We start from the raw sequence: 27314 nt of genomic DNA on the forward strand, positions 1-27314 counted from the left end.
TTCTACATAAATCTTGTTAAGCTGCACAGGAAAGCACATAACAGAACTCAGCAATATTCTGTATTCTTTCTCAATGTAAAATTCACTATGGACTAAGGGCCTCTCTCTGCAAAGGCAGACAAAACTTAGGGGCCAGGTAGGACTTACTGCATTCCTCATACACACATAAGACCATTATGATATTCATGGCTATATTTCATTGGTTTCCCTCTCTTGTAAAAAGCAGGCTAGAGCTTGGTGGCAGGTACACTGGTGAAATCCCATGGAGATCTTTCATATTTCATGATCACATGGACACAGGTTGGCTTGGTGTCTGTCGGACGATCTTAAGATGAGCGAGAAATCACCATGAAGGACAAAATGGGAGCTTCTAATTTTCAGATTTACAGAACACACATTTTACAAGGTACCAAACAAAGAGCCTCTGCAAAAGTAGATTAGCGCTTCACAGCTCTGCTATGCCAGTTCTTTAGTAGTCAAGCATGCTCTCTTGCTGTAAGCCTCCATGTGAAAACAGCTTTCAAATCCTTTGGTTATTAGTAAGACAGCTGTGCTGACTGAGGCTATATCAGTCTGACCATGAAAAAAAAACACCCAAGCTGTGAGAAAACAGACTATACAGACTATATAATTCTCCCTTACTATGGAAACATCCCTGGAATTAGAGAATTAGAATATATGAAGATTTCACTGTAGGGCACAAAAATCCCTTGCCCACTTACTGCTGTGAACATTGCTTCACCCACCACAAAAACATTATCTGAAAAGCACTCCTGTCTGCCTTTTCAAGGGCTTGTTTGATGCTGTACATGCAATTGGCAGCCTTACCTGGACAGGCAGGGAATGAGTGGTGGCCTGGCTGACAGCTGTCACATTGAAGTCCAGCTACCCCTGAGCGACAAAGGCATCTCCCAAGAAAATCGCAGACTTCGGGCTGGGTACCCGCCAAGTTACATTCGCACACTACAAACGAGAAAAGACATTTCAGAGGCAGCCTCTTCACAGGCTCTCTTCTTTTATCTTTCTTGAAATTAGAAAAGAAACAAAAACCAAAAAGCAATCCCCTCATGCGCAACAGGACCAAAATCTTCCCTTCAGATTTATTTTGATTCACAACAGCTTTTATTGATTGCCCACATCAGTAATAATTCAGCATTGAGGGAGAGATTAATGAAAGAGCAAAAGAATCTGGCTTGAAGTAACTACTGGGTTCAATATCAGTGTTGCACTTGGTCTGTCTTCACTCAGAGTCTGATTATCAACCCCAAGTAGTATGCTAGCTATTGAAAGTAGTTCCATCCTTTTTAAGACTAAAATGAAACAATTTATGGTTTGGATTTACAATCTCATCTGGGAGGCATTAATAAAATGCCTAAAAAGACAATACAGAATACTTAATAAAGTTTAAAAACAGTCAGTTTTCTACTATTGATTAGAAAGGGCAGCCTGGTGCATCAAAGTAAGTTTGTAAACCCAAATTAAACACAAATTTGTTTGTTTGTTTTTTTAAATAAGGGTAAGTAATAGAAATGTTCCCAAAGGCATTCTAAATTTCATCAATGTTACTAAATGCAGCTCCAGACCGGAGTCTGACAGTTGCATCACAGACAGAAATCAAGGAAATAGGGGAATTTTTAGATAGAAATCTCTCCTCATCACATCATCCCTTCTTTAACTTCTGTGAGTTTTAGGACAGCCCCTTATGAGATCTCTGTGGCAAAAGAACTTCATCCTTCAGCATAAAACTTGGGTCTGCATTTTGTGAATACGCTTACTGATAGGGAACATTTGGCTTACCCTGGCAGAAGGGGTAATGAAAATACCCAGCTGCACAGGCATCGCAGGAAAAACCCCAAAATCCAGTTCGACATCTGCACTGTCCGGTATTTCCATCACAGTCACCACCCAGCACTCCTGTGCCGTGGCACTGGCACGCTGAGGAGCACATTTGTAAAGAAAACATTTGCAGCGTTACGATCTTAAAGTTCCTATTACACTTGGAAGCCAATGGCTGGCATTTACACCAGGGAGCAGGCTCCAAGCATTAAAGAAACCACGGCACTTACGCAGACACTGGGGGCCAAAATACCCTGGTTTGCAGCCACCTTCTAGTTACAAAAGAAAACAGAGAAAGGAACAAAGTTAGTGCAGAAAAATCAAGCAACTCCTTGTATTTTTGCAGAGAAAAACAGATCAGTGCTAAGTAATTATTATTCTTGAACCAACAAAACTATTTGTATGACCCTCACATGGAAATCTCATTTAAAAAATTAATAATCTGTAATTGTGCTTAGCCTGCCAGCACAGATTTACAATTTCCAACAGACACAGACGCTTCCACTTAGAGGCAGCTGCCTTTCTTATGCCTTCAGACTCAGATGATACTTGTTGCAAATGTAAAAAGCTCAAAATCTGTTTTCTCCTGTTTATATTTACTCATTTTCCTTTGGAGTTTTCTTTCTTCTTCCTTTTAAAAATATGTGAAAGAAGGGGATGTGCGACAGAGCATACCCAGAGGCCTACCAGGGCAATTATTTTGGATGCCATACGAAGGAGATAAGTGGTACAGGAGACTGAGTCTTCGTGGACTGTGATGGCAACTGCAGACACTTTCAAGAAAACAACTGAGACTTGTACATGGATTTGTACTGTCTGCTTAGATATCAGTGTCTGCTACATTCACAGAAGAAAACACTTTTTCATTTCCCAACATAAACTCCAGTTCTAGTAAAGCTAGTAGAAATAAAGGGGAAGAATGTTGATTTTAGGATATGAAAAAGATTTTGAGGCTTTTTAATTCTGAAGTGTGTTACAAGAATGTATGTGATTAAGTGCTAGCTGTGATGATGTCTCTGTACTGCAGTATAATAACATATACTAAAAAATATAAGCCCACTGAGGGAATCGTATGGATTTCAGGCAGCTTTGCAGTGGGCTCTCTTAGAAATCAAAGTCCTTCACTGCCAAGGGCAATGTACAATTTGCCAGGTGCAAGAGGACAGTCCAGAGGCAGAGGCTAGTTAGCCTTAAGAAAGAGATTTACACCACAAAGCAGCAGTTGTTGTGTCAGAAAGCTGTACATGTCAGAAAGTCTTGATGGATCTGTTCATAAGAGCACCAAACAAGACAGTCAGCCTTTGCAGATGTTTGCCAGAGGCTGGGAAAACTTATTTTGATCCATAATTCTTTCTGGAACTGGCCCACTAAACTGTTTAATATGAACATGACACTATGATGAACTTCTGGCAAGAACAAAGGCTCTCTGAAAGATAAATACCAACAGTGGCAAAATTACTACATAAATCTCCATGAAAGAGCAGGCACCACTGAAACAACGAAAAATAGCAACATGGGATAAAACAGTGATATGGGGAAAAAAAAAAACACCAAGAACTTGCCTATTATGTCACCAGCCATAGCATCTCTTGGATTTGGAGAAGTAAAAGGATATACAGGAGTATCTTTAAAACAAAAGAAACAATGAGGCGTATTTGAAGCAGACACATTCATTTCAATGACAAACAATGAAGTCATCTCCTGTCAATATAAAGCGAATGATATTCACATGACTCTAGTAACCAACTTTAGCTTAGTTTTCTTTCAGTTACGAACAACACTTTATTTTTAATCTCCAATTCAGGTACAGACATCTCTTCTCAAAAGAACAGTATGAAAGATCAGACACGATTTGGAAATGCTACCAGGTTGCTTTCTGGCTCCCTACCCTTTTGTGCAGAAAGTTTTCTTATGTTAGACAGTATTATGAGACCTATCTAGGGAGCTCCATATTTATTGCACATTTTCTGTTTCCAGCTGAAGCTCCGTCTCCTGCTATGTGGCATTATCACTCACTACCTGAACTGCCAGAATTCATGACATGTTGGGTGCTTTTTATTTGAGAATCCTCCAGATTAGGAATGGAAAAGACATCCTAACAAACATTCCTCCATCAAGATGGGATCCAAAGTTGGTGAGCTACAAACATCAGTGGCACCTAGATCAGGATCTACCTGAGCTGAACTTAATAAAAAATGTTAGACTACAAACAAGAGGATACATGAGATACGATAATCTAGAATGCACTGTACAGAGAGGATTTATTCTATCACAGCCATTGAATTCAAACAACATTCAAATTTTTACACTGTTTTTCCCCCTTTGTTTTGCATTGATTTCCCTCTTCTTCCATTTGCATCATAGTACCTCTCTTTCAGTCAGACCTCAGTTCTTGCTCCAGAACAATACCTTGTTTCTCAACTGTCAGAAACTCTCTTCTCCTGAAGGCACAAAACATTCCACTGGTGCATTTTTAGAATTTGTTCATGGAGTCACAAGCTTTTATGCAGCCAACACAATCCTGATATTACACTTTCTTCTCAGTTATTTTATATATAATTTGTTTATGGGGAAACCATTTAAATTTCTGAATTCCCAACACTTAAATTTAATCTCCTTGTTTTAAAGTAAGAATCTGATTTTCAATTAGTCAATAGCATTAGATAGCATTCTATTACCATTTTTAATAAATGGAACCGCTCAGCAGTTCTACATCACATCGTTTTTTCTAATATGTTTGTTTCCTTTGGATTTACAAACACCTTTCCTTCAACCACTTTTTAAAAAATCTGAAACAAACTGGAATCCTTCCTTCAATCACATATCTACACTTATCTGCAGTCCAGTAGAAGTAAGAGAGCACAGCTGAGAGCCTTATGCTCTGCCAGGAGAGCCCTTCCAACATTAAACAGGCACTATTTTAGAATTATTTATTTTAGAATCCTCTGAAAGCCCACAAGCTTTGTTTATCAGGGATGCAAGTTCCAAATCCACCCAAATTAAGGAGAACACATAACCATTTTCTCCCCTCTCTCTCACTACGGTCATGTTCCACTTCCTAGTCCAAGTGCTCTTTATACCTAAAGGCCCTGAGACATGTTTAAACAATTTGTCTAGGGCTATAGGACTAGAGTTCATGACTTACTGAGAGAGAGGCTGTAGCCATGATGAAGATGTCTAAAATGAACTCAGAATTGTAAGAATGCAGCATGATCTATTTGATTTTCAAGTAACTGTTGTTTTGTAAAATAAACCAGGCTCTTCGGTATCATGACAACTGGTTTATCAGCAAATATAAATGTATGAAGCTGAAATGCCAGATGTTTTAACCAAGACATGCATAATAAAAACTGTTAATTCTTTAATGGACATTTAAAACACAGGAAAGAGGCATTTTTATTTGAATACTTACGCACACAAAATGGATAACCATAGAATCCAGCAGCACAGCGTTCACAGCTTTCTCCCTGGAAATTCTGCTTACAGAAGCAGCGGCCAGACCCTTCCTCACAGCCCTCTGCACGCTCCAAGTTACAACTGCAGGCTAAGTAAGTATCAGCAATTAGGCACTCCTTTGAAAAGAATTAATTTGCCTTTTACAGCAGTGCACAATGGAATTATAATAGTAGATTTGCAGATGTGAATGCCTTATTATTTGGAGAATTAACATTTGCACGCTGTTACATATTTTCCAAGTACTTTATATCGCCAATCTTTGTGATACCCCTTGGAAGTAAGACCCATGTTATTTTCTTAGACTGTTTAGGTTTTTTTAATTCAGAAAGCTGCATGTTATTACTCCACAGCACTGCAGCCACTATCTTTTCTGTGGCATCCACTCATTTCACTTCATGGTCTAGGCTAAGCACCACGCTCCATCCACCTTTCCTTATATACCATGTCCAATATTCTAGCAGCACGTCACGGCTGTTGACTTCTTGTTCATTTCAATACCCAAACACAACAAACCATAGCTTCCTCCTACCTGTCACAAGGATCCTTCAGCCTGTTTGTAATTCAACCCTTATCTCTCACCTATACTCAGGTCTTCTTTTTCAAATGTTACATTAGTAATTATCCTCTTGCGTCATTTATTAGTTGTTAGGTTCAGCACTGCATAAAACAGTAGTGATCCTTGTGACCATTTGAGCTATAGAATAATTTTTTCAAGTGACCAAGAGCCAAAGGATACCTCACATCTACATCAAAGAGCAAAGAGAAGCAAGGTCATGAGGGTAGGAAATGAGAGTAGCTTCCTAGAGGTCAGGCCTCGTCACTGTGGTGTGTGTAGCAGCACCCCAGGCTTACATGATCCTATCTCCTCAGAAGACTTTTCTGGTTTACTTTGTCTTATTGTCCTGCTGTTGGTCTGAAGCTTTAGGCTCATATGACACAGAAGTTAAGACAAATACATTTAAAAGGGTCTAAAGGAACACAAAAAGCATTTGCAGTTGCTCTGCAACATCTTTTGGTCACTCTACCATTTTTCCTCCCCAAATGATGCATCCCATGCCTTGATTACAGCCAACCCCTCCCCGCGCCACCACCATGAGAAGATACTTAACAGAGAAGGACTCACGTATACAGCCATCAGGAGCTCCTGCTGAAACACCGTAGGGACGATAGTAACCCTTTGCACACTTCTCACAGTTAATACCAGCTGTGTTATGCTGTGTAATATAAAACAAGAGGAGAATATGAGATATAAGGGGAAACTTGGAAGAATTAAGAAACAATAACATCCTTTACCCTGTTTCTATATACAACTGAGAAAGGATCAGCACAGGAGAAAAATGGAATATGGGTGCAATAAAGACCGCACTCATCATTTGGTGCTCTTTAACCACCTGTCCTCTACAGATTTCTGTAGCATGGTGTTCTCACATAAAGCAGCTGAATTTTATCTTTAAACCATTATAAAAAAGAGCTATTAAAAAAAAATATAGGGGAAAAAATCTCTTTTCCCTGTCACATCTCTCTTTTTATGGTATTTTCTTATCATAACGCATATATCATTCAGGGAACTGCATCATAAATTAGCCCTCATACTATATATTACCTTTTTGAATATTCTATGCCTAAGATCAGCAACATCAAAATAAACCAAAACCTGATCAGTCAGGTCAGCACAAAGCAGATCTTCCATTAGAAAAGTATATGTCTCTAAACATGTGTTTCAGGCACACAGAAAACATATCGTAATTTGAACTACAGCAAAACCATGTAACACGCCTCTGAACACAGTCCTGAGTGTGTTTCAACTCCTGCAGCAAAGCTCTCCCCTGCGGTGGGGCAGCAGCAGCATGCAGCTCCGATGGCATGCACTGGTTGAGTAAATCATGGTCACAAGGCATCCTGGAGAGCTCATAGTCTCGTGAGTAGGGAACTGGAGGGGGAAGCTTTGACCTGGAGCAAGCAAAGCATCTCCCACCCACTGTTTAGTTCCTCCTTAGGAAATGTTGCAATTCAGGGCTGAGCAGGGACCCAGCACTTAATGCTGGGGCTGGTGGGGCAGTTCATGAGCAGGGCACCCAGGATGCTGCTGGGGCTGGCTGCTGCTCATGGTTGGGGTTCTCAGTTTGCACAGCAGTTTTGGGTTCCGTCTCCAGCTCTGCCAGGCGCCTCCTCTAGCACCTTCAGATCTGAGCTGCTAGGAAAGGCTGACACGAGATCAGGGAAGATGATGCTCACATCACACAGCAGACAACAACAGTGGTTGCTGCAGCACTTAGCATGGCAGGAGCACAGAGGGGACCACCATCTCTGCTCAAGACTGTGTAGGGCTACTTGGAGATTGTGCAGCAACGGTCTCAACACATTGCAGGGCACGTTCTTTGGAGACTACCAGTGCTAACTCCCACAGCACGTCAGAGACTGCACCCCAGACAGAGCTCCCAGAGGTGGATGCCGCTCTCCCAGTCTGGGCTGTAGAGTGCCTGGGCCTCTCCCTGGAGCTTAGGGCAGGGGATGAACTTGTGCAGAGCTTGAGGGCGGGGATCAGAGAACAGACCAGCACAGCTGATACTGCAATAGGTGTCTGTTACAGACTGCTTGAACAAGGCGGCAAATGAAGCCTTCTTTTGGGAACTAGGGAAAGCTTCGGTACTCGTGGATGACTAACAACCTCAGTATCTGCCAGAAGGGCAATGCAGCTGGGTGCAAGCAATCCAGAAGTTATTTCAAAAGTATCAAAGACAATTTCTGGATATAGAGGTTCGTGAACCAGTTAGGGGAGATGTTCTGTCCAAATTGAGACCCACTAACAAGGAAGAACATGTGACGGTTGAGGGCAGTCTCAGCTGCAGTGACCCCAAGACTGTGGATTTCAAGATCCTGAGACAAGTAAGCAAGACCAACAGCAGAAATATAGTCCTGGGTCTTCGGAAAAGTAGATTTTGGCTTGTTCAGGTATCTGCTTACCTAAAACTGGCCTAGAGAGGAAAAAAGAACAGGAGAGCTAGTTGATTCTCATGGACAGCCTCCTTAGGACAACAACAGTTCTTTCCAATGTGCAGAAAATCATGCAAGTATGGTAGAAGGCCGGCACAGATAAATACAGAGCTCCTGATTGATCTCAAACTCAAAAAGGAAGTACATGGAAGGTGGAAGCAGGCACAGGCTACTTGGTGGCAATACAAAGTCTGCCCATACATGTAGGAGTGGAGTTAGGAAAGCCAAAGCTTAGCTGGAGTTAAAACTAGCAAGGGAGGTGAAGTGCAAAAAGAAAGGTTTTCAGGAGTACAGCAGCAGCAAAAGAAAAGCTAATGGGAGCACAGGCCCATTGCTCGGTGGAGGAGATCCAGTGAACAAGTGATCTTAGAAGACATAAAGGAGAGGACAGTGATTGGACGTATTCAACATAAATTTACCTAGGGCAAAGTATGCCAATCAACTTCATTGATCTCTGTGATAAGATGACCTGGTGCTGTGGACAAGGGGTGGGCAGAGCCACCAAGATGGTGAGGGACCAAAGCACATGACATCCAAGAAGAGGCTGAGACAGCTGGGTCTCTTCAGCATTAAGAAGAGAAGGGAGAACTTACTGCTACCTACAGCTATCTGATCGGAGGATACAGAAGGGATGAAGCCAGACTCTTCTCAGAGGTACACAGCAATAGGATGAGAGGCAACAGGCACAGATTGGAACATGAAAAACTCCAATTAGGTATTAGGGAAAAAAATTTATCATGAGGGCAGTCAAACACTGGAACAAGTTGCCATGAGTGACTGTGGCATCTGCATCCTTGGAGATGTTCAAGGCTTGACTGAACAAGTCCCTGAGCAACCTGATCTAATTAGACCTGCTCTGAGTAGAGGGTCTGACTGTGATTTTCAGACCTCCCTTCTTACCAGATACTAAAAAAATTGAATGTATCTTTGTATGCAACATTTCAATTCTATCACTTCTTCATTTAAGCATCCATTCCCAACACTTTTTTCCCTGACACAGGCAGAAAAAGTAAATTAAAATCCATGTGCTTTATCCGGGGTGGGGAGCTATAATTAGATTCATGGTAAACTTATTTAATCAGCGTAACTTCCACAAAATTAGGTTACAAGCAATTAGTATCAGTCATCTAACCAAGACTCACAGATTTAGATTAATTTTGCTCTTTTCTATCCTGGAAGCAATATAAGAGAAATGTTCTAACATGAACAAAGAGCTGACAGGAAAGACCAACATGATAAGTCTTACCAGACTGCATGAATAAAGTTCTGCACAGAAAAGTCAATTAGAAGACAAAGAACATTTCTTCTACTCATGCTAATAAAAATAACTCTACTGTCTTCTGACTGCCTTTTGGACAATATCTGATTATATTGTGGCAATAAAACGGAAAACATACCCTATAAATTTTACTGGATATTTCCTTTCTTTTGTTGCTTAAATGCAGCTGTATTTTTAAATACACAACATGGCAATACATAAATCATGATGCATAGGTTTATAGGCTTGATGATAATTTTCCCCTTGAATTACATTCTGGTCAGTTGTTTGTCATACTTCAGATGACTTGACAACAAAAGGAAGACAAATTTCCAAATAAGTCTGGGTGTATTTAACCCTGAGATGACTGAGCTAATGAATAATTCCGATGGTAAAGGACCTCAGGAGGTCAGGTAGTTCAGTCCCACTCAAAGCAGAGGTAAGTCCAAGATTAGACGAAGTTGATCAGAGCCTTGTATGATCTTTCCTGATAGTAATTAGCCAGAGCAGAACAAAAGTTACTCAGGATGACAGACATTCTTTCTCCTTCCAAGAATGTGTTATCCATTAATGACAGATACAGTATAAAGTCTCTGATTCCAAATTTACATTTGTTGATTCAATCCAAGCATGCCTCTAATATAGTTATGGGGCTGGAGCACATGACATGTAAGGGGAAACTGAGGGAATGGCTTTGGTTGGCTTGGAGAAGAGATGTTCAAGGACATGTCTGATTAGAGGTGTCTAATGGTAGTTTTTCTCTACCTAAGAGGATGTCACACAGAAGACAGAGCCAACTCTTCTCAGAGATGCACAGCAAAAGGACAAAAGCTAACTGTTCACAAGGTGCAACTGGAGAAATTCCTACTGAACGGTACAAAAACCTCTTTACCATGAGAGCAATTAAGTGCTGTAAAAGATTACCCAGAGTCTGTGTAATCTGTATCCTTGGAAGCTTTCAGAACTCCACCAGATGTTTCTCAATGCAACCTGATAGAACTTTGCATGTGGCCTTGGTTTGAGGGGAGCACTAGTCTAGATGACTTCCAAAGGTCCCTTCTATGACTCTGTGCTTCTTCAATATCTATAAGCTTCCTTCTTGGTATAGCCTATAGCCTCCTTTATTTCTGCTGATGAGGGACAGCCCTCTGTCTTTTGCTGCAGTAAAGAACCAGCTGGCCTGCGTTGGAATTTTATTTGGTTAATTTTTTTTCCTTTGGTTAAGTAGGGAAATGGCAGGCTTTGTAATAACAGGAAGGGGAACTTTTGTAGTTGATTTAACTGTTGCATTGTGTGGCTTTATTTGAATCACTCAGGACTAAGCACAAATACAATTTATATGTGTAATTTATATAGTAATAAGCAGTTGTATAATGTAAATTATTTTCAGACACCTGTTTCCCTGCTTTGAGCATCAGTGACACCACCAGAGAAATTGAGCTATTGAGACTGGTCAGCCTCTAAACTACTGGTGTAGACACAGTCCCACTTCAATAGCCCTTCTTCAAATGTAATTTATTTAAACTGACCAAAACGACCTTTTTACCTGGCAGTTAATGCAGACTCCTCCACCTTCATAATACCCATGGATGTTTATGCTTTCTCGGCGCTGATCAACATCAGCATCATAGTAGCAATCAGTGGCATGTCCATGGCAATTGCAGGCTGAAAAAGTAATATCCCAAGTCAGCTTTCTTTATTATGCTAGAATTTTAGTAATGTAACAGAGGTGAAAAAGAAACTTAGATTTTTTTAATGTATACATATACTCAGGTATGTTGGAGTATGCTCAAATGCACATATTTACCTGTCAATAACTGGATTTCCATACCAGAAACATGGTAAGATCACGTAGACATGAAGAAAATGTGTTGCTAGGCTTGTCAGAGGAGGAAACAGTTGTACCATCTCAAAACTACATATTTATGCATAAATGCAGAACAAGGAAGCTCCAGAAGAATGGTCTCAGCAGTTTTTTAGAATTACTAAAAACATGTTCAAATGCTTATTCTGTTTTTCCATGCCTCAAAATACATCTTGGCTCAAGCATGTGCACTAAATCTTTACTTAAAATAAACAATTATAGATAAGATATACACATTTGAATAAAAAGACCTACATCAAAGAACTCATACTCAGCTGTAGATACAGATATACCAGCAAACTTGGCTATACATTTACCCAGCTGCTGTCTTCTGAACGGAGAAGTTTTAAGCACGAGTTCATCCTACTTCTTGAGAATTGTGAATTCAAAAAGTATGGTATGAGTAACAATAATACCACCACCAATAATAATATACTATTATTATCTAGAAAAGGATAGAATTAGGTGACTGAGATAACTCGTTTCCCCAGTATATGGTTGTTTAAAGTCTCAGCTGTGATACATTTTACTTTAGGTAGTTTGTGGTTAGCTCCTTTCCTTTACTTTTGCCTTCTGTTAAGCCAAATAAAAGTAACAGCTGAACTCACAGTGGCTCTGAATCCATCTCTACACACATGTTCTGCTACACTTTTAACTCCTTCGAACAGCTGTTAATATTGCAGTGCTCAGAAGAGATTGAGAGGTATCTATGAGGCTTTGCTTGCAGGCACATCAGCCTCACAGATGCCTCAGCTTAGGAAATTCATCTCTCAAAAACATCTGAGATACATCCACTGATATATCCACTTGTGGCCTTATACAGGCATCAGCTGGCTTCATCAATCTCCTTACATCAAGGCGGGAGACCTAAATCCCCAAAACCCTTTGCTGTTTTACCTTTGGCAAAAAAGGTCTAGCAATATAAATCCTAGAGCCAGCCCAATCATGCTTTGCTTGCAGAAGAGGATTGATCTGAAAAATAGCTCCACACTTTTTTAGTTCCTGCAAATACAGTTTGAGTAAAGGGTGATGGAGGTGTGTATCTCATCTTAGTTAAAACTAATCTCCTCCCATTGGTCATGCAAAGCTCTGCCTGTCTTCACTGAAATCTTCCAGAACTATAACATAATTCTGAGTATAAATCAACCATAACAGCAAGCAAACAGAATAAATCAAACGACAGGGCCATGGGTTTGCCATAAAGTCATCTTATTGTCCTTTTTTATCTGATCCATCTTTCCTCGCTGGAAAGGAACAACGGGAGAATTTTTTTAAAGAATGCAGGAAGCAAAAAAGGCTTCCCCAAGCATCTGGGTGCTAAGTGAGCTTTTAATTATAGATGTTCCAGCACTCCAGGGAAACCTTCCCACGAAATTCCTGAATTGTTGACTTTATAAAGCTATGACTTCCTGAAATCCTCCCTTCATCTTGACCATGGGATAAGATACTCTGGAAGGCAACAGGTTCCTGAAAGCACTTCAAAACAGAAGCTAAGGGTCCTGACCCTTTCTTTACAGCAAGGGAAGTGTATGGGAGATAATCCTTCCAAACTCTCTTCCAAGTATGGGGCATAACTGGGAGCACAACTCAGGGACAACTGATTCTCCATGCCTTGCTACACAATCATTCAGGCAAGAGAAGGGAAATTGGATCATTTGCTGTGTCTCCTCTATGTCTTTGTGTCTCAACAGCTTTGGGCAAGGAAACCTTTTCCTAGACACTACCAACAACACAGCTGGGGTGCTGGCCTGATATCAGGTTCCCTTATGGTCTGCTGACAGGAACCAGACAGGTTGAGACTAGGTTCCCTGACCAGGTTTGATAGCCTGTGAAGATCTTTTGTTCTTTTTATGCATATAACTCTCCAAGAAAATAAAACATTGCACATAGGAAATGCTGGTTCAAGATACCAAGTCAGAAAAGGAAAGAAGAGAACATTAATAAAAAAAATAAGAAAAAGAAAGTATTTATGATGTAAATAAAAGCTCCTCTCCCCTAGGACCAAAGCATCTGTAAGCTACAGCTCGCAAGTATGTCTTCTAACAGCAGTGGGAAATTATTTGCTCTGATTACAGTAATAGCATTTTCTCTCACAGGGAAATAGAACCCCCTTCTACCTCATCAAGCATCTTCTCACCACTCTGGGCCATCTGCTGACCCATACAGTACTGGGAAACTCAAAGCAAAAGGTTGGGATTATCCCTATAAGCTTCCACCAATCTCTTTCAATCAGCTTCTCTCAAGGAACCTCAGTTAAAGCTTCCAGGAAGCTTAACGAGGTTGCTTTAATTCCTTCACTACCTGCTGCCAGGAAAAGAGGTCTGCACCTGGCAAACGCTCTCAACAAATCACCTCAAACTGCTAGGAGCAATCCATACTAAAAAGGGTATTTCTTCAGAGGTAGTTAGAAGCGAAGTTGTTTTGGCTCAGAATCTTGTAGATGTCTAAAACCATGACATTATTTATGCTCTTTGTCTATGTCTTTCCTGGCAGAAAATGCTTTCCTTTCAAAGAGGGGAATTTAAATGAGGTTTCAAATATTGTCCAAAATTTGTGTCCCAACATGCTTATCTTCTATCAAACATTTTAATCAGCTTCCTCCCCCACCCCCAATATTCACTCTTAGTACTGCAGTTTTGGTTAAACAAGCCACTTCTTTATTCCTCAAACTAATTATATAGGTGCATCACTCTGGCTTTCAAATAAGGTTTCCCTGTTAACGGTTTGTACCCACTGGCTATGCTGCTCTCAGGAAAGGCAGACAAGGAAAATAAATAAGGCCAGACAAAGAAAGCTGCAGGCTGGCAACACATTTGCTCAGAACAGGATGTGTACAGAGATGGCAACAGATATCTGTACCACACTCTTGGTTTCTTGCTAGAAGGATGCAAAACATCCATGTGTGACAGTATGTACCCCTCCACCAAAAGAGGGTCCATGCCATTATTTTGTATAACAAAAAAATGAAACACAGGTGTGGTGGGTTGACCTTGGCTGGATGCCAGGTGCCCACCCAGCCACTCTATCACTCCCCTCCTCGGTGGAATAGGGGGTAAGAAAATAAGGGGGAAAAAGCACTCATGGGTCAAGATAAAGGCAGTTTAATGAAGCTATAGCAGAAATCACATTTGTGGAAGCAAAGGAAACAAAAGATGTTATTCTCTACTTCCCATCACCAGGCCATGTTTGGCCACTTCCCAGAAAGCAGGGCTTCAGTTCACATAGTGATTGCTCCAGAAGAAAATGTTGTAAATAATGAACGTCCCCCCTTCCTCCTCCTTTTTCTTAGCTTTTATATCTGAGCAGATGCCATATGATATGGAACATCCCGTTGGTCACTTTGGGATAGCTGTGCCGGTGACGTCCCCTCCTAAGATCTTGCCCACCCCCAGCCTAGTGGTGTGGGGAGATGGAGGAAGGTTGGACAGACAGCCTTGATGCTGTGCGAGCACTGCTCAGCACTAGTCAGAACACCGGTGTGTTATCACCGCCAGTCCAGCTACCCATACAAGCGCAGCACCGCGAGGGCTGCTGTGGGGCTCAGCCAGACCTAATACAACAGTGGAAGTGGGGGAAAGGTCAGTGGGTTTCTCCAGCTTGACTACTCAGTCTGTGGGGCTAAAGCACTCCAAATTTCCAACTGCAAGCACAGGAAGGGGTGCAAGTGTGGAATTGCCAGGGCTTCCCATCAGGTATACCTTTGTGCCCATTTACACATGGTCAGCAATGGGCAACCATCAGCAGAATGGAGGGCAGCTCAAGTGCCTGTAAGCTGTGGCAGCCTTGAGCAATCTCTTTGCAATCTGAGCACCGAGAGGCTGGGTGATGGGAAAGCAAATTCTGAAGTTGTACAAGATGCCTATAGCCTCTGCTCTGCTGGGGGGATCCACAATCTGTCAGCAGACAGCTATGACTGGGGAGAGATGTTGACTCAATGCAGTACAAGAAGGCTTCCTCATGTAATATTCTCACACAAATGACTATTTCCATTGTTTAGTATGAGAGAAGAACATAAATAATACTCACTGCATCATCTATTCCTCATTTCTGTATGGAAAGAATTTTCTCAGTACAGAAAAAAGGTGTTAAAACATGTAGTGTGCTAGTTACGTTCCATGGACATGTGTGCTATGGCTAACTCCCACCCTCTTGTCAATGTCCCTTTTAACCTAGCATCTTTTAGGCTACTCACGTTCACATATGTTTGTGCTCCCAGCTGTTGCAGGTTGCCACTGTTTCTGATTATATCCAGGGCAGCAGTGATCACAGGTTTCCCCACAAGTGTTATGCTGACATTTGCACTGAAACCTAAGGAAATGAAAGTCTCTTATTCTACTGAAGCTGGATTTAAAGTTTTTTTTCTTAATTTTATTACAGTCCAAGACATACACCTAGCGTGAAAAGGACAGGACCTAAGCTCACACGTAAAGAGGTCAAATAGTAATACTATAACATTTTGGAACTTTCCTAAAATTCTTCATGGTTGATTACTTTAATCATGTGATTGTGAGTTTATTAGCACAGATTACTTATAGAGAACATTTATAATTGGATTCAATAGACTGGATTATGAAACTTTATTCTAGAATATTAAATCAAGATGATAGATAACAGTTTAGGATGTATCCTATTTTAGTTTCATTCCAAGGCTCAAGCTTGTTGATGTACAGTAAATCAAAATATTTATCACCTTTATATACATGCCTTCATAATTTTTTCATTTTGCTTTGTTTACAATAATTTTATTTGTGTTTTTAATAAACCAAGATCATAACTTTATCTTATTATTTTTAAAATAGTGCACACTATTCATCAAGAAAATGTAGTTCATTTTTTTTATTTAGCTGAATACCCTACTGAAGGGCAAGCTTTCATTATGGGCTATGTCTTACTATCATGCATAGTAACTGAATCCCAGGAAGAAAAAGACCTTGAGACTGGAGAGGCCTTTTCCAATGTTCCTCTCTTATTTGTATAGTCTAATAACCAAGGGGCAATATTTTTTTTTTAATATAACCATCCTATTCCTGTAGATTTCATACATTCTGTAATTTTCTCTAGCATAGACATCTGGAAAGGAACCACCCTTCTCCCCACTTACTCTCATTAGACCACAACTGAAAATATTGCATTGTCCTGATAAAAGTTTGCTTCAATGCCACCGTGGATAAGAGCAACAGCTGGTTTAAAATCAGGCTTTTAAAATACATTTTAGACAGCCTAATTACTCACAGTCACTTCCTTATAGCAGATAAGCCAAGGACCCTGATCTAACTCCTTGTGAAATCAATATGGAAATCACAAACTTAACAGGGAAAAGGAACAGTTAGTTCAGATTTGGTTTTATTTTTTCTAGTAATGATCAAAAGTCATTGGATCTTGGCTGAGCTCAGTTATAATGCTCAGTATCTCCAGGAAGTTCACTTTGTTCTTGAGATGGGCTTCTAATTCCTGCTGTGGGAAGGCGGTATCAACCCATGTTTTCCAAAAAGACCCAAGTTTCTAAGAAATTATTCCATCTGCCAAACTCTTATTTCAATTAAAAATAAAAAAATCTAAGTAAAGACTTTATTACTATTATATTTCACATACAATATCTCTTGAAATGTTTTCTTGTCAATCATTAGCAGATTCTACGGTTTTTTAAACATAATGAAAAATCCCTGTAATACTATAGAATTTTATAATAAAAAAGGTCTTTTGAAAACATGCATGTATTGTTTTCCTCGTATTAAATTAATGTTATGTTCAGCTTACTTACTGGTATTGGTTTTCACCTCTCTTTGCATTACATACTTCAGCATGGCCATGGCAAACACATCGACCACCAATACTGATGTCCTTTATACTGTAGTAATACTATGGAACAAGCAAAATAAGTATGTATAGGTCTTTACTTACTTGTATTATGTCAGAAATACCAACATCAGATTGTTAAATCTTGCTTATCAGAATTTTAAAGACATGACTTTACAAAGGGTCAAAGTCAGGCAGCCAATGGTCAAAACTCTGTTGATGCCTGTGTCTCAGTATGAGTACCAGCAAATCACAGCCAATACCCATGGGGTGCCTGATAGTAACAGGGTTGTGCAGCTCGCACCAAATGCATATCGCTCTAGTTCTCAATTCCCCAGCAGCTACGCAGCTGCCAGTACCCAAGCCCAAAGCTTGTTCAAAGCCAGTTTGAGGATGGAGATGTAAAGTACAGTCAAAGCATCAATTCGTGAGACTGCGGTCTGGTCAACAAACAGGACATGTTGGCTTGGGCAGTGCAGTCTCCCCATCCAGTCAGACATGATCACTAACACTAGAAAAAGATGGAAATCACCAGCCTGGTCAAAATCACTCATGACTCAAGCTGGATTTGAAATTCTGACCCAAAACTGAACCACTCTGTATCTCATCCACATGCCTTGCAGGCACCCAGGCAACAGAAGATAAAATGTAATTGGTTCAACTCAATGAAAATATAATTACTGTATACATAGCAATAGTAACTTCTGCATATATTTTTGTAGCTCAGTTGTTTCCTTGTCTCCTTAGAGCACCAGGCAGAACAAAGGGATGGCTGTAAACTTTGATCTCTATGCAGCCCCAGAAAAATTAAAGAGGGATATTTAATGCCACTGGAGGATGAAGAGAAAAATGGTCAGAACATCCTGCAGATATATGTCCTGTGCTCAATCCATTCACAATACATCCCTTCTAGGTGGTATGTAGGTGGTAGGACTCTCCCGATGGCAATCTTTCCCCTCTACTCAGCACTGGTGAGGCCACACCTGGAGTGCTGTGTTCAGTTCTGGCCTCTCCAGTACAAGAGAGACATGAACATACTGGAGAGAGTTCAACAAAGGCCCACAAAGATGATGAATGGACTGAAGCATCTCTCCTATGAGGAAAGGCTGAGAGAGCTGGGACTGTTCAGCCTGGAGAAAAGAAGGCTCAGGGAGAACTTATCAATGTGTATCAACACTTGAAGGGAGGGTGTTGAGAGGGCGGAGCTGCACTCTTGTCAGTGGTGCCCAGTGACAGGACCAGAGACAACTGGCATCAACTGAAAGGCAGGAGGTTCCCTCTGAACATTAGGAAACACTTTTTCACTGTGAGGGTGGCTGAGCACTGACACAGATTGCCCAGGGAGGTTATGGAGTCGCCCTCCTCGGAGATACTCAAAAGCTGCCTGGACATTGTCTTGGCCAACTGGCTTTAGGTAGCCCTGCCTGAGCAGTGGGAGTTGGACCTAAGGACCTCCAGAGGTCCCTTCCAACCTCAACAACCATTCTGTGATTAATTTCAGTTGCATATACACTCTCTCCTTTTACGTAGGTGGAGCTGGCCGGCACAGACAAGATGCTTCCCCAAGGCAGAGAGCTTTTCCAACTAGCTCTCTTTGCTCTAGGCAGGTGAAGAACAGTAGGTGGGATATACAGACGAGGAAATGTTTTTTGCCTTCTCTATTCAGATATACACGTTCATTTCCAACTGTGCATATCATTTTCATACTGTAAGTAAAACTTAAAAGTAAAAGCTTCCAGTGTTGTCGGCACAGCTAGAAATTATCACTGTGACTCTTGCCAACATATTTAACAGTAGTTTTAGGTGTAAGAGTCTTCACAACCCGGTCTATGGTTTCATAGAGCTTTGCAGAGCCATGCTTAGTACCAACAGCAGTTGTACCGTCACTGCTCAGTAATAAGTCAAAACAGCAATTAGCAATAGGCCAAAACAATTAATAGGCCAAAACAATTAACAGGCCAAACTGCCACAGTGTAGACATAAAATATACTTTATATGATTTAGTGTGTTGTGAACTTAAACCATTAACAGAAGAAGCCAGGCAGTTACTTGGATAGGAGAACAGAACTGGTCTGGTTTTCATCTGTTTCTGTAGGAAGTTTAACACAAAGATTTTCCTTAAGAATATTAACTATTTCCTAGACTTTGAAGGTCTCTACAATAAAAACCTGCGCTATCTTTTAACAGTTTAATAAAACACTGGACATTTCATTCATTTAGCCTAGATCCCGTGGCTATGAAAACATCAGAAGATTCTTACATTAAATCTGTGCTGCTTGCCAAGAAAACTAAATACTGCTTTTACATCTGCCTGTGAGCAACATCTTAAAATTTTCATAAGACAATAAAGGTACTTAATAGGAGTGCTATCAAGTAACTGGAATAATTTTATGTTTTTCAATGCTGAAACCCTCATAAACATTTGTGTGGTGCCTCACCCCAGGGTTTCCTCCAATTGTCACTGAATCTTCATTTTTAACTGAAAAGGTTAAAAATAACAATACAATATGAAGTCTGCAATCTCTCTAAGTATATGAATTTCTATGCAGTATTCCCTTGAGGGAGCTGTATTTCCTTACATTCCCCCACTGAATGGGAGTGGGACTTTGGCTTCTAAGCTCCTGAATAGCCCAAAATCCACTGAAACCACCTAGGCATCTCAAACAATTTGTGGTAAGACAGTAACTTTTAAGTATGCCCTTTGATTTCTGTTCCTTCAGAAATTCAGGTGCTGTTTCCTGAAAATCTTTCTTTGAATAAATAAGGGAAAGTAGTGTCAAATAAAGCTGAGGATATTCAGTTCCTCAGTTCTGTGTAAGATAGTTTAGAAGATTTCCACTTTGGCTCCTTATAGCTCCCTATGAGGCACCCAACTTCCTTCCGTATTTGAAAACAGGGAAAGAAGACTGTCTATTACAAAATCATTAATCTTTACTTGCCCTCTACGCTGACCCAATTATGTTCTTGTCTCAAACAAACCTGGAGAAAATACGCGAATTTAAAGGTGGGTCACTAAGTTTCAATTGTTAGTACGTTGCAAAGGGAAAACATCTAGATCACTTTTTTTGGTCTCTAGCATGCTGAGTAAGATCGTTGAGTATATCTCAGCAAAAACAGTACTTACTCTACGGGTTACAGTGGGGTCTCGTTGAGCTTTTGATATCAAGTGTCCAAGAAGCGTATTAGTTCTGAGAAAATGAAGGCGGATATTTGTTGCTTTTGTGAATTCTCGAAGACTAGGGGAGTAAGTGAAGTTTTTTGCTCCTGGGCGACCGTTTACCAAAGATACTACAATCTAACAAAGAAGTAAGCACATTTTTGTTAAAATATTTCAACTGCAAGTGTCAGTAGCAACACAGAGCAAAACTAATAAGAGAAACCAAAAACTTGCTACTGTTTCTAAGCATGTTTGCAGTAACAACTACACATTTCATACCGAAGCCAGGACATCAGGAAAAATAGTGTTGTTAGTCTTGGACCCTCCTGAATTCTCATTACTCACATGGCACATTGGGAAACAAAAGTGCTTCTATATGTTTTGAAAACAGTAGGTATAACACACAAAATGTACATTTTTTAATACTAAAAAATAATAGGAATAGTTGGAAGTAGTTATATTAACAGTTGATAGTGTCAATGGGAGCTTTGCCTGAGTAAAAACATCAGGTCTTGGCTCTTTCCCAAAGCACATTTATTTTTGGGTTAAGGCACAAACATTCCTGGAAAATATTATTGTTACCACGTCCAGTGCCTGGGAGCATATTAATGGAAGAAAGTACACAGTGTTGCTTTAGAAAATCCCTCACATGAAAGCAGGTTTATCTGGCTTTCAAAACAGGGGCTCCAGTAATTTTTTTAAATTTTTTTTAAAGAAACAGATGCCAGTAGCTTAGCATTCATGAATCTCTATTAACAATCCAGCGTGTGTATACAGGACTGAGTAAGAGAATTTCATTTATTTCTAACTGACCAGATAACAGATTTCTATTTTCAAATGGCTGCTATAATCCAAAGCACGTAAGGGAATGGTGACAGCTCTGATAGCAGCAGAATTCCTTTAGGAACATAATAGGTGATGGCACCAGCAGTGTTCTTTCATGGGAATTATTCTTTACAATATTTTATTGGTAAAATTTTACAGTTATGTTAATAAACCAAACTCTACTTTAATACGAAACTACAGCTCCAGATCCATATGCTCAAAACTCTGGATAACTCTTGAGGAGTTCAGATCTCAATTCTAACCACATCAGGTGTAAAAGGAGAATGTCAGCAGAACCACCAGCACAGCCAGGAATTTAACATTCATACAGATAACACAAGCCACGCTTCTGCCTAGCAAGTAATAACAGCTAAAATCAAAGCAACATTTTCAAAACACATGTATTATATTACAAACATGTAGCATTTTATATATTCTTTTCTTAAATAGCTACTTATTCTTGAGTGGTTTCTCCAGCCTTTAATCCCATGAGCAATTCTGATGCAGTAAGCTCTGCTATATACATTGGAAGCGTTCAGAAAATGCGGTCAACGGCTTCAAATGCATATGGTTAAAGTGAGGTACCTAAATTATGATAAAAATCAACACAGTTGGCTCTGAGCAGCGCTCACCCCCAAAGGGTAAAAGTTAGGAGGAGCCTCACCCTCCAAAAATCTCACAAGCAACTTAAGTGCTTGGTTATGGACTTACTAATGTAGGTTCAAGCAGTCATAGCTGAAAAATTACGTCCAGTTCTAGGTTTTTATTGAGACAGCAAATTTCTGAAACCAATGCTGCTTGCTTCCAGCATTACACATTACTTCTAAAAGCACTTACCTCTCCATTTTCAAGAGGCAGAATGCGAGAATACTCTGTGGTGCAAAGGACATCACTATCCCTCCTCACTGGAAGATTAGCTTCCTTTCCAAAGCGTTCCAAGCAATCTGCTTTGGAGTCTAGTCAAGTAAGAACAAAATCATTTTTATATGCGAAAATAAACATTACTGTTCAAATTTAAACTAACAAAGAAGTATCCCCTGTGCTTCCAGGTAAATTCTCCCCTGTGACTGACAAGACATGGCACAATATTTATCATACCATCACAAAAAAAAGCTATGGACGTACTCCAAGGTTTTGCATTTATATTTCACTTCGATTTCTGCAAGGAACTTGGGGGTTCCATGGGATGAAGGACACTGTAGTTCTGACATACCCAAAACCCAAGACAAACAAATCAAAAATTTCCAACAGACTCAAAAATATTTATGTATTGAATTATACTTTCAAAATATCTTACTCATTTTTAGTTACACTCTTGCAACTAATTTATTGTGGATAGCTAAGACAAGAGAAATGTATTCAACATTCACTGTCTTCACTGCAGTTGAAATCTTCAGTGATCCCCACAGTCTGATTTTGCTGCTACTAGGTGAAAGGTTAAAGAAACCTGTCCACCAAAGAGAAGTGACACAAAATTGATACTCACGAGCAAAATATTGCCAGGGAGTGTAAGTCCTTCCAAAATCCACTGATCTTTCTAAGATCCAGAGATCTGGACGAGGAGAATTTGCAAACTTGATAAGAATATAGGCAACATGGAAGAGCTGGTAAAAGAAATACATAGATCTTATCAGGAACTTTCTGAACTCTAGAAAAGTACTGCAATACCAAAACTAATGCCAATAAACACCTTTTCTTTGGTGTAAAGTGAGAAGGTTATCCTCTGCAGTTTCATTCCCATTAAAATAATAGGCCAGATTCTCAGCTGGCTATCTTACCTGGCAACGTGCTCCAACACATTAAGGAAGCTGCAAGAGGGATGTGTTAAATGCCATCTCTTACATTTCAGAACAGCTCTGTTTTGCACATGACTAATTGCTTGGGTGGGTTACGGGTATTAACTTTGAAAAGTCAGCATCTCAACACATCATTGAACTAAGATACTTTTGCAGCATCCTCATACATTTGTGTTGCATTCCAATCACATAATTGTTCTTGTAGTCAAGGAAAATCACAGTGATGTAAGAGAAAACGCACACACCATTTACACTGGGAATCCTCTGGTTGCATTTGACAGTATTCTATAGCCATCTGTTCCCTCACTTTAAGAATATTTCTAGATAATTTTGCCACTTGACAGACTTCTCAAGTGGCAGAAGCAAGCCACACCAGAGTTTTGTGGATATCAAATAACACAGGAAAGATGCTTATGACTGTAGCTCATTCATCATCTGAAACAGCTCAAAGAGCTTCATCAGCTCAAGGTTCCCAAGGCCAAGAGTCCCATCTGGCTTCTTTAGGTGCTCATTATGTGTCACAGCAATAGACCACAGAGACAGAAAGCTCCCAAACACTACAGCAAAAAAAGGATTTGACAAGAAAGGAAACCTTACTGTAAGCCTCTTGGGATAGCCCATAGTCATAAAAATCAGATAGTAAAATTACCTCCACACAAAAGACTGAACACAGATTGATTCTAAGGGTCATTTAGAGTTCAAACAACCACAACATGGATATAAACTGGCAATAAAAGTGATCCAATACTGAAGTACAGTCAATATTCAAGTGAATCTGCACTAGAATTTCCCACTCAACAACTTCAACCCAGAATCATCTGCTTGCAAGAGATTCTCACTTTGATGGGGATGGCAGTGAGTTACAGTCCCTGGTCTGTCAAGTAACTGCTGCCAGAGCCCTCACATCAAATACACCCACGTAGTTTATCTTTGCCCAAACATCACAAATGCTGTAACACTGAAGCTAATACTTTGCACAGGTTATTAGACTCCAAACCACAAGTGCATACAAGCTCCCAACCACAAACTGGGAACTGCAACTGTTGCCATGACTGGCCCATTCAGCTGCCAGCTGGGGCCACCAAGAGCCAGAGTCAAATGGCGAACACCACAGTGGAGCAGATACCTAGAAATATTTGTCCCTAACCAGTACTGCACGTGCCTATCCCATGGCTACATGCACATTGCAATCCTACACCTACAAGCAGCCTCAATCTTCACACATCCATTTCAGATATCAAAAAAATTCACATAAGAAAGTAAACCCTTCTCACAGAGAAACTGGAGGAGTTCAGGCACTTCATGGAGCATGCTCTCATGATAATACCTCACATCCCAGAAGAAAAAAAAGGAAGCTTTTTCATCGGGCATTCATTTAGTGCAGTATGTACAACTACCCAGGGCAACTGCTTGTTCTATACACACCAAGTCATCGCTGCAGTAAGTGTCGTTGTACCTTGAAACGTATTTCAGAAACTGTTGATTTGCTGAATGTTGGTTACTTAGGTCAGCGGAGAAAAAATTGGGGAAAAAAACTCCTTTCATGTTAGTGTTGGAATTTATCCTGCTCGCTTAACACAGCACAACAACCACCAACTTCACCTTCTGTGATACTAAATTAGGTATCTAAGTAGCCAGACAGTATCTACATGTGGATACTGACTCACTAGACAACAGTATCAAGCAAAGTAGTGGCAGCCATTCTGTTGACAGAACCATGACAGAACCCACAACTATGCACAATGACTGCACAGGTGGAGTAATGCCTTTAAATTACTAATGGAAAGTCTCTACACTGATTGTCAGAAATAGGTGAATATTTTGGGGACTGGGGCAAGAGTTGCCCTTACTGTTTCTGATACTCTTTGCCTAAGTAACTCCCGCTACTTGACTGGCAAGTTTCAGAGTAGGGATATTGGCCATACAGGTGTTCCGTGTCATTCGGTATGGCCATTCAGTGCAAAGACTGGTATCCTCCCAGGAAAGCACAACAGTTCTGAAATTCCTAAAAAAATAGTGCTTCATGCTCTTGCTTTTGGCCAGCTGAATCTCTCAAGGGGTATTGTCCTGTTCAGGTTTGCACTGGGCAGGCAATAGCCTATGTTTTAGGGCCTTTGGGAGTCCCATCCTTACTTGCACATTAACAAGCGTGGATAACACTGTGTGTTGGCTGATACTGAGTTAATCAAGACAAACTGTTTAGAAAGCTCAAGAGAAAACAAAAGAAGCATATAGAAAAGGCCTTGCCTTCTCCGGGGCACCACTGCTTGTAGTCACGTTGTGGAATCATTACAATGACTTCTATCTACTCCCCAAAAAAGCAGATGACATCTGCTTCAGCTTGTCATACAGTTATTATATTCTTTTACTCAGATGCTACTCAAAGTGCTGACACAGCCAGTCTCGTCTCATCTATCGCAACAGGTGATACCTTCTCATAAGCGCGAGCAAAATAGTAGCAGTGAATTCCATTTCCACAGTGCTGAAGAAATATGAGACAAGCTCACTTACACATCAGTGTCACCCTGGACTATAACCTTTCATAAGCATCTAAAGAAAAAAGTGGCCAAAATGAGAGCACACCATAGTAACACAGCTGAATCAGCATGTGGCACCCATCAAACACCTGTATGCCACGTCGGCTGTGCAGCTGTGGAATTTGTTTAAGCCTATGACTACTCAATGCACGTGAAGCTGAAGTACTGTCCAATATGTGTATTATATCCGGAACTCTGCAAGTCTGCCAACGCTTAAAGAACCGTCTCCCCAGCACCACACATTGCATGCTTCCACTCAAACCACAAAATGGAAGAAAAAAATGCATGGCAACTTTGAACTACTGCTGCATGTGAAAAGCTTCAATTCACATGCAGCTCTCCTTACATCTCATAGTTTGAAATACTTCTCAGGTTTGTACAGTCACATTCAGAAAGGGGAAAGGGATAGGTCTTGATAAAAATAAATTAGTGTTAGTTAATAACAATACCTCACCAAAACTTAGTCACTAATCCTATCATCTATTCATCTGTTCTGTTTCTGGCTTCATTCGGGTGCCAACGATTTATTTGGTTTTGACCTGGATCAAGGATGCTGAACACCACCTGAAAATCCAGATTTCCACTATGACTGAATACTGACCAGGCTGATGAACCATCTCTCTCCAGATCTGATGAGGGAACAACAGAAGAAAAATAATCCTTGGCTTCGCAAATAAATCTGAACTAAAGATAAAAGAGTAACCTTGCTGACATAAGACCTAGAAAAGCAATCATTAAAAGCAATTTTAATCACATCTTCTAAGCTGGCATTTGACTAATTTAAATCTTGATCCCATTGCATTGACAGAAGTAAGACCTAGCCTGAAAAAAAGGCATAATAAACTCAAAGCAGTGTTTTTCTTCTATCATTCAGTTTTGAAAAAAAAGGGAGTTTCTTCATTTTTGGAAAAAAATATTTATTTGGCTGCTTTTAAGTCAAGTTCTTAAAAATGTAAGTAAGCATTAAAAAGAACTGTTCTTTTGGTGCAATTCTATAATAGTAAAAAAAAATATCAATAAAAAAATCTTAAATATGGCTTAATAAAGATTCTGACCATTCCCTTACATGAATAAAGAAATAAGTTTACAAGTAGAAACAGCATTTTGTTTCCAGCAATTAAACTAATCCACTCTGGAAATGCAGACGTGAAAGAGGATGTACTCCTGTAAATGTCCTCACCCCATACCCTGCTGCAATCTAGCAGCATGGATCAAACCTGATGGATTGTCAACAGCTGGAATTTAACCAGTTCCTTATTGATGTGACTTTTTCCTGTTCACTCAAGCTTGTTCAGATTTGAAATATTCTTGTAATAAGTGGCCTGGAAGATTCACAAAAAACAAGATAAAGTTTTTTTAAAACCATCCAGCAGAATCAGCAAATTGTCTTTCTCATCTAAAAATGAAAACTGTAATACAGAGCTAGAAATTACCAATATTACACTACAAAGACAGAAACATTTCTATAGAAGCCCTTACAGGTGAATTTAAGATTGTATTAACAGAGTTCATTTAAATTGATTGAGAATCACACTGTACCATTATTGATGATGATACAACATTCATGATATCTAATGGCCTGCACACTACTTATTTTAACCCAACAGAAAGAAAACTTCCTATGACCCATTCCATCCTCATGAGAAATCTAAAAATTGCAATAAGACTAGTTTAAAATATTTTCTATATTTTCTCCTTAGAAGTTTAAGCAATTCTTTATATGGAGGAATTTACAAGATTTCTTTGAATCCTAAAATACATAAGCAAATGGAAGAAAGTTAGATATGCATATACA

The 27314-nt window shown here is 40.0% G+C and overlaps 1 protein-coding gene across 2 annotated transcripts in view; it reads right to left on the minus strand.

Moving 5' to 3' along the window:
* Positions 1–27314, minus strand: part of LAMA3 (laminin subunit alpha 3) — a 119958-nt gene that overhangs the window by 80621 nt on the left and 12023 nt on the right. For both annotated transcript variants that reach the window (XM_080380576.1, XM_080380575.1), the window contains exons 3-14: positions 22673–22790; positions 22024–22142; positions 20329–20499; positions 17170–17267; positions 15601–15716; positions 11091–11209; positions 6416–6506; positions 5249–5380; positions 3399–3461; positions 2067–2108; positions 1798–1935; positions 829–963 (exon numbers count right to left, since the gene is read on the minus strand). In XM_080380576.1, the coding sequence (XP_080236702.1) occupies positions 829–963; positions 1798–1935; positions 2067–2108; positions 3399–3461; positions 5249–5380; positions 6416–6506; positions 11091–11209; positions 15601–15716; positions 17170–17267; positions 20329–20499; positions 22024–22142; positions 22673–22790 (1342 nt within the window). The remainder of the gene's footprint in view (positions 1–828; positions 964–1797; positions 1936–2066; positions 2109–3398; positions 3462–5248; positions 5381–6415; positions 6507–11090; positions 11210–15600; positions 15717–17169; positions 17268–20328; positions 20500–22023; positions 22143–22672; positions 22791–27314) is intronic.

This window comes from Falco punctatus (genome assembly GCF_963210335.1).
Source record: "Falco punctatus genome assembly, chromosome: 3".
Lineage (NCBI taxonomy): Eukaryota > Metazoa > Chordata > Aves > Falconiformes > Falconidae > Falco > Falco punctatus.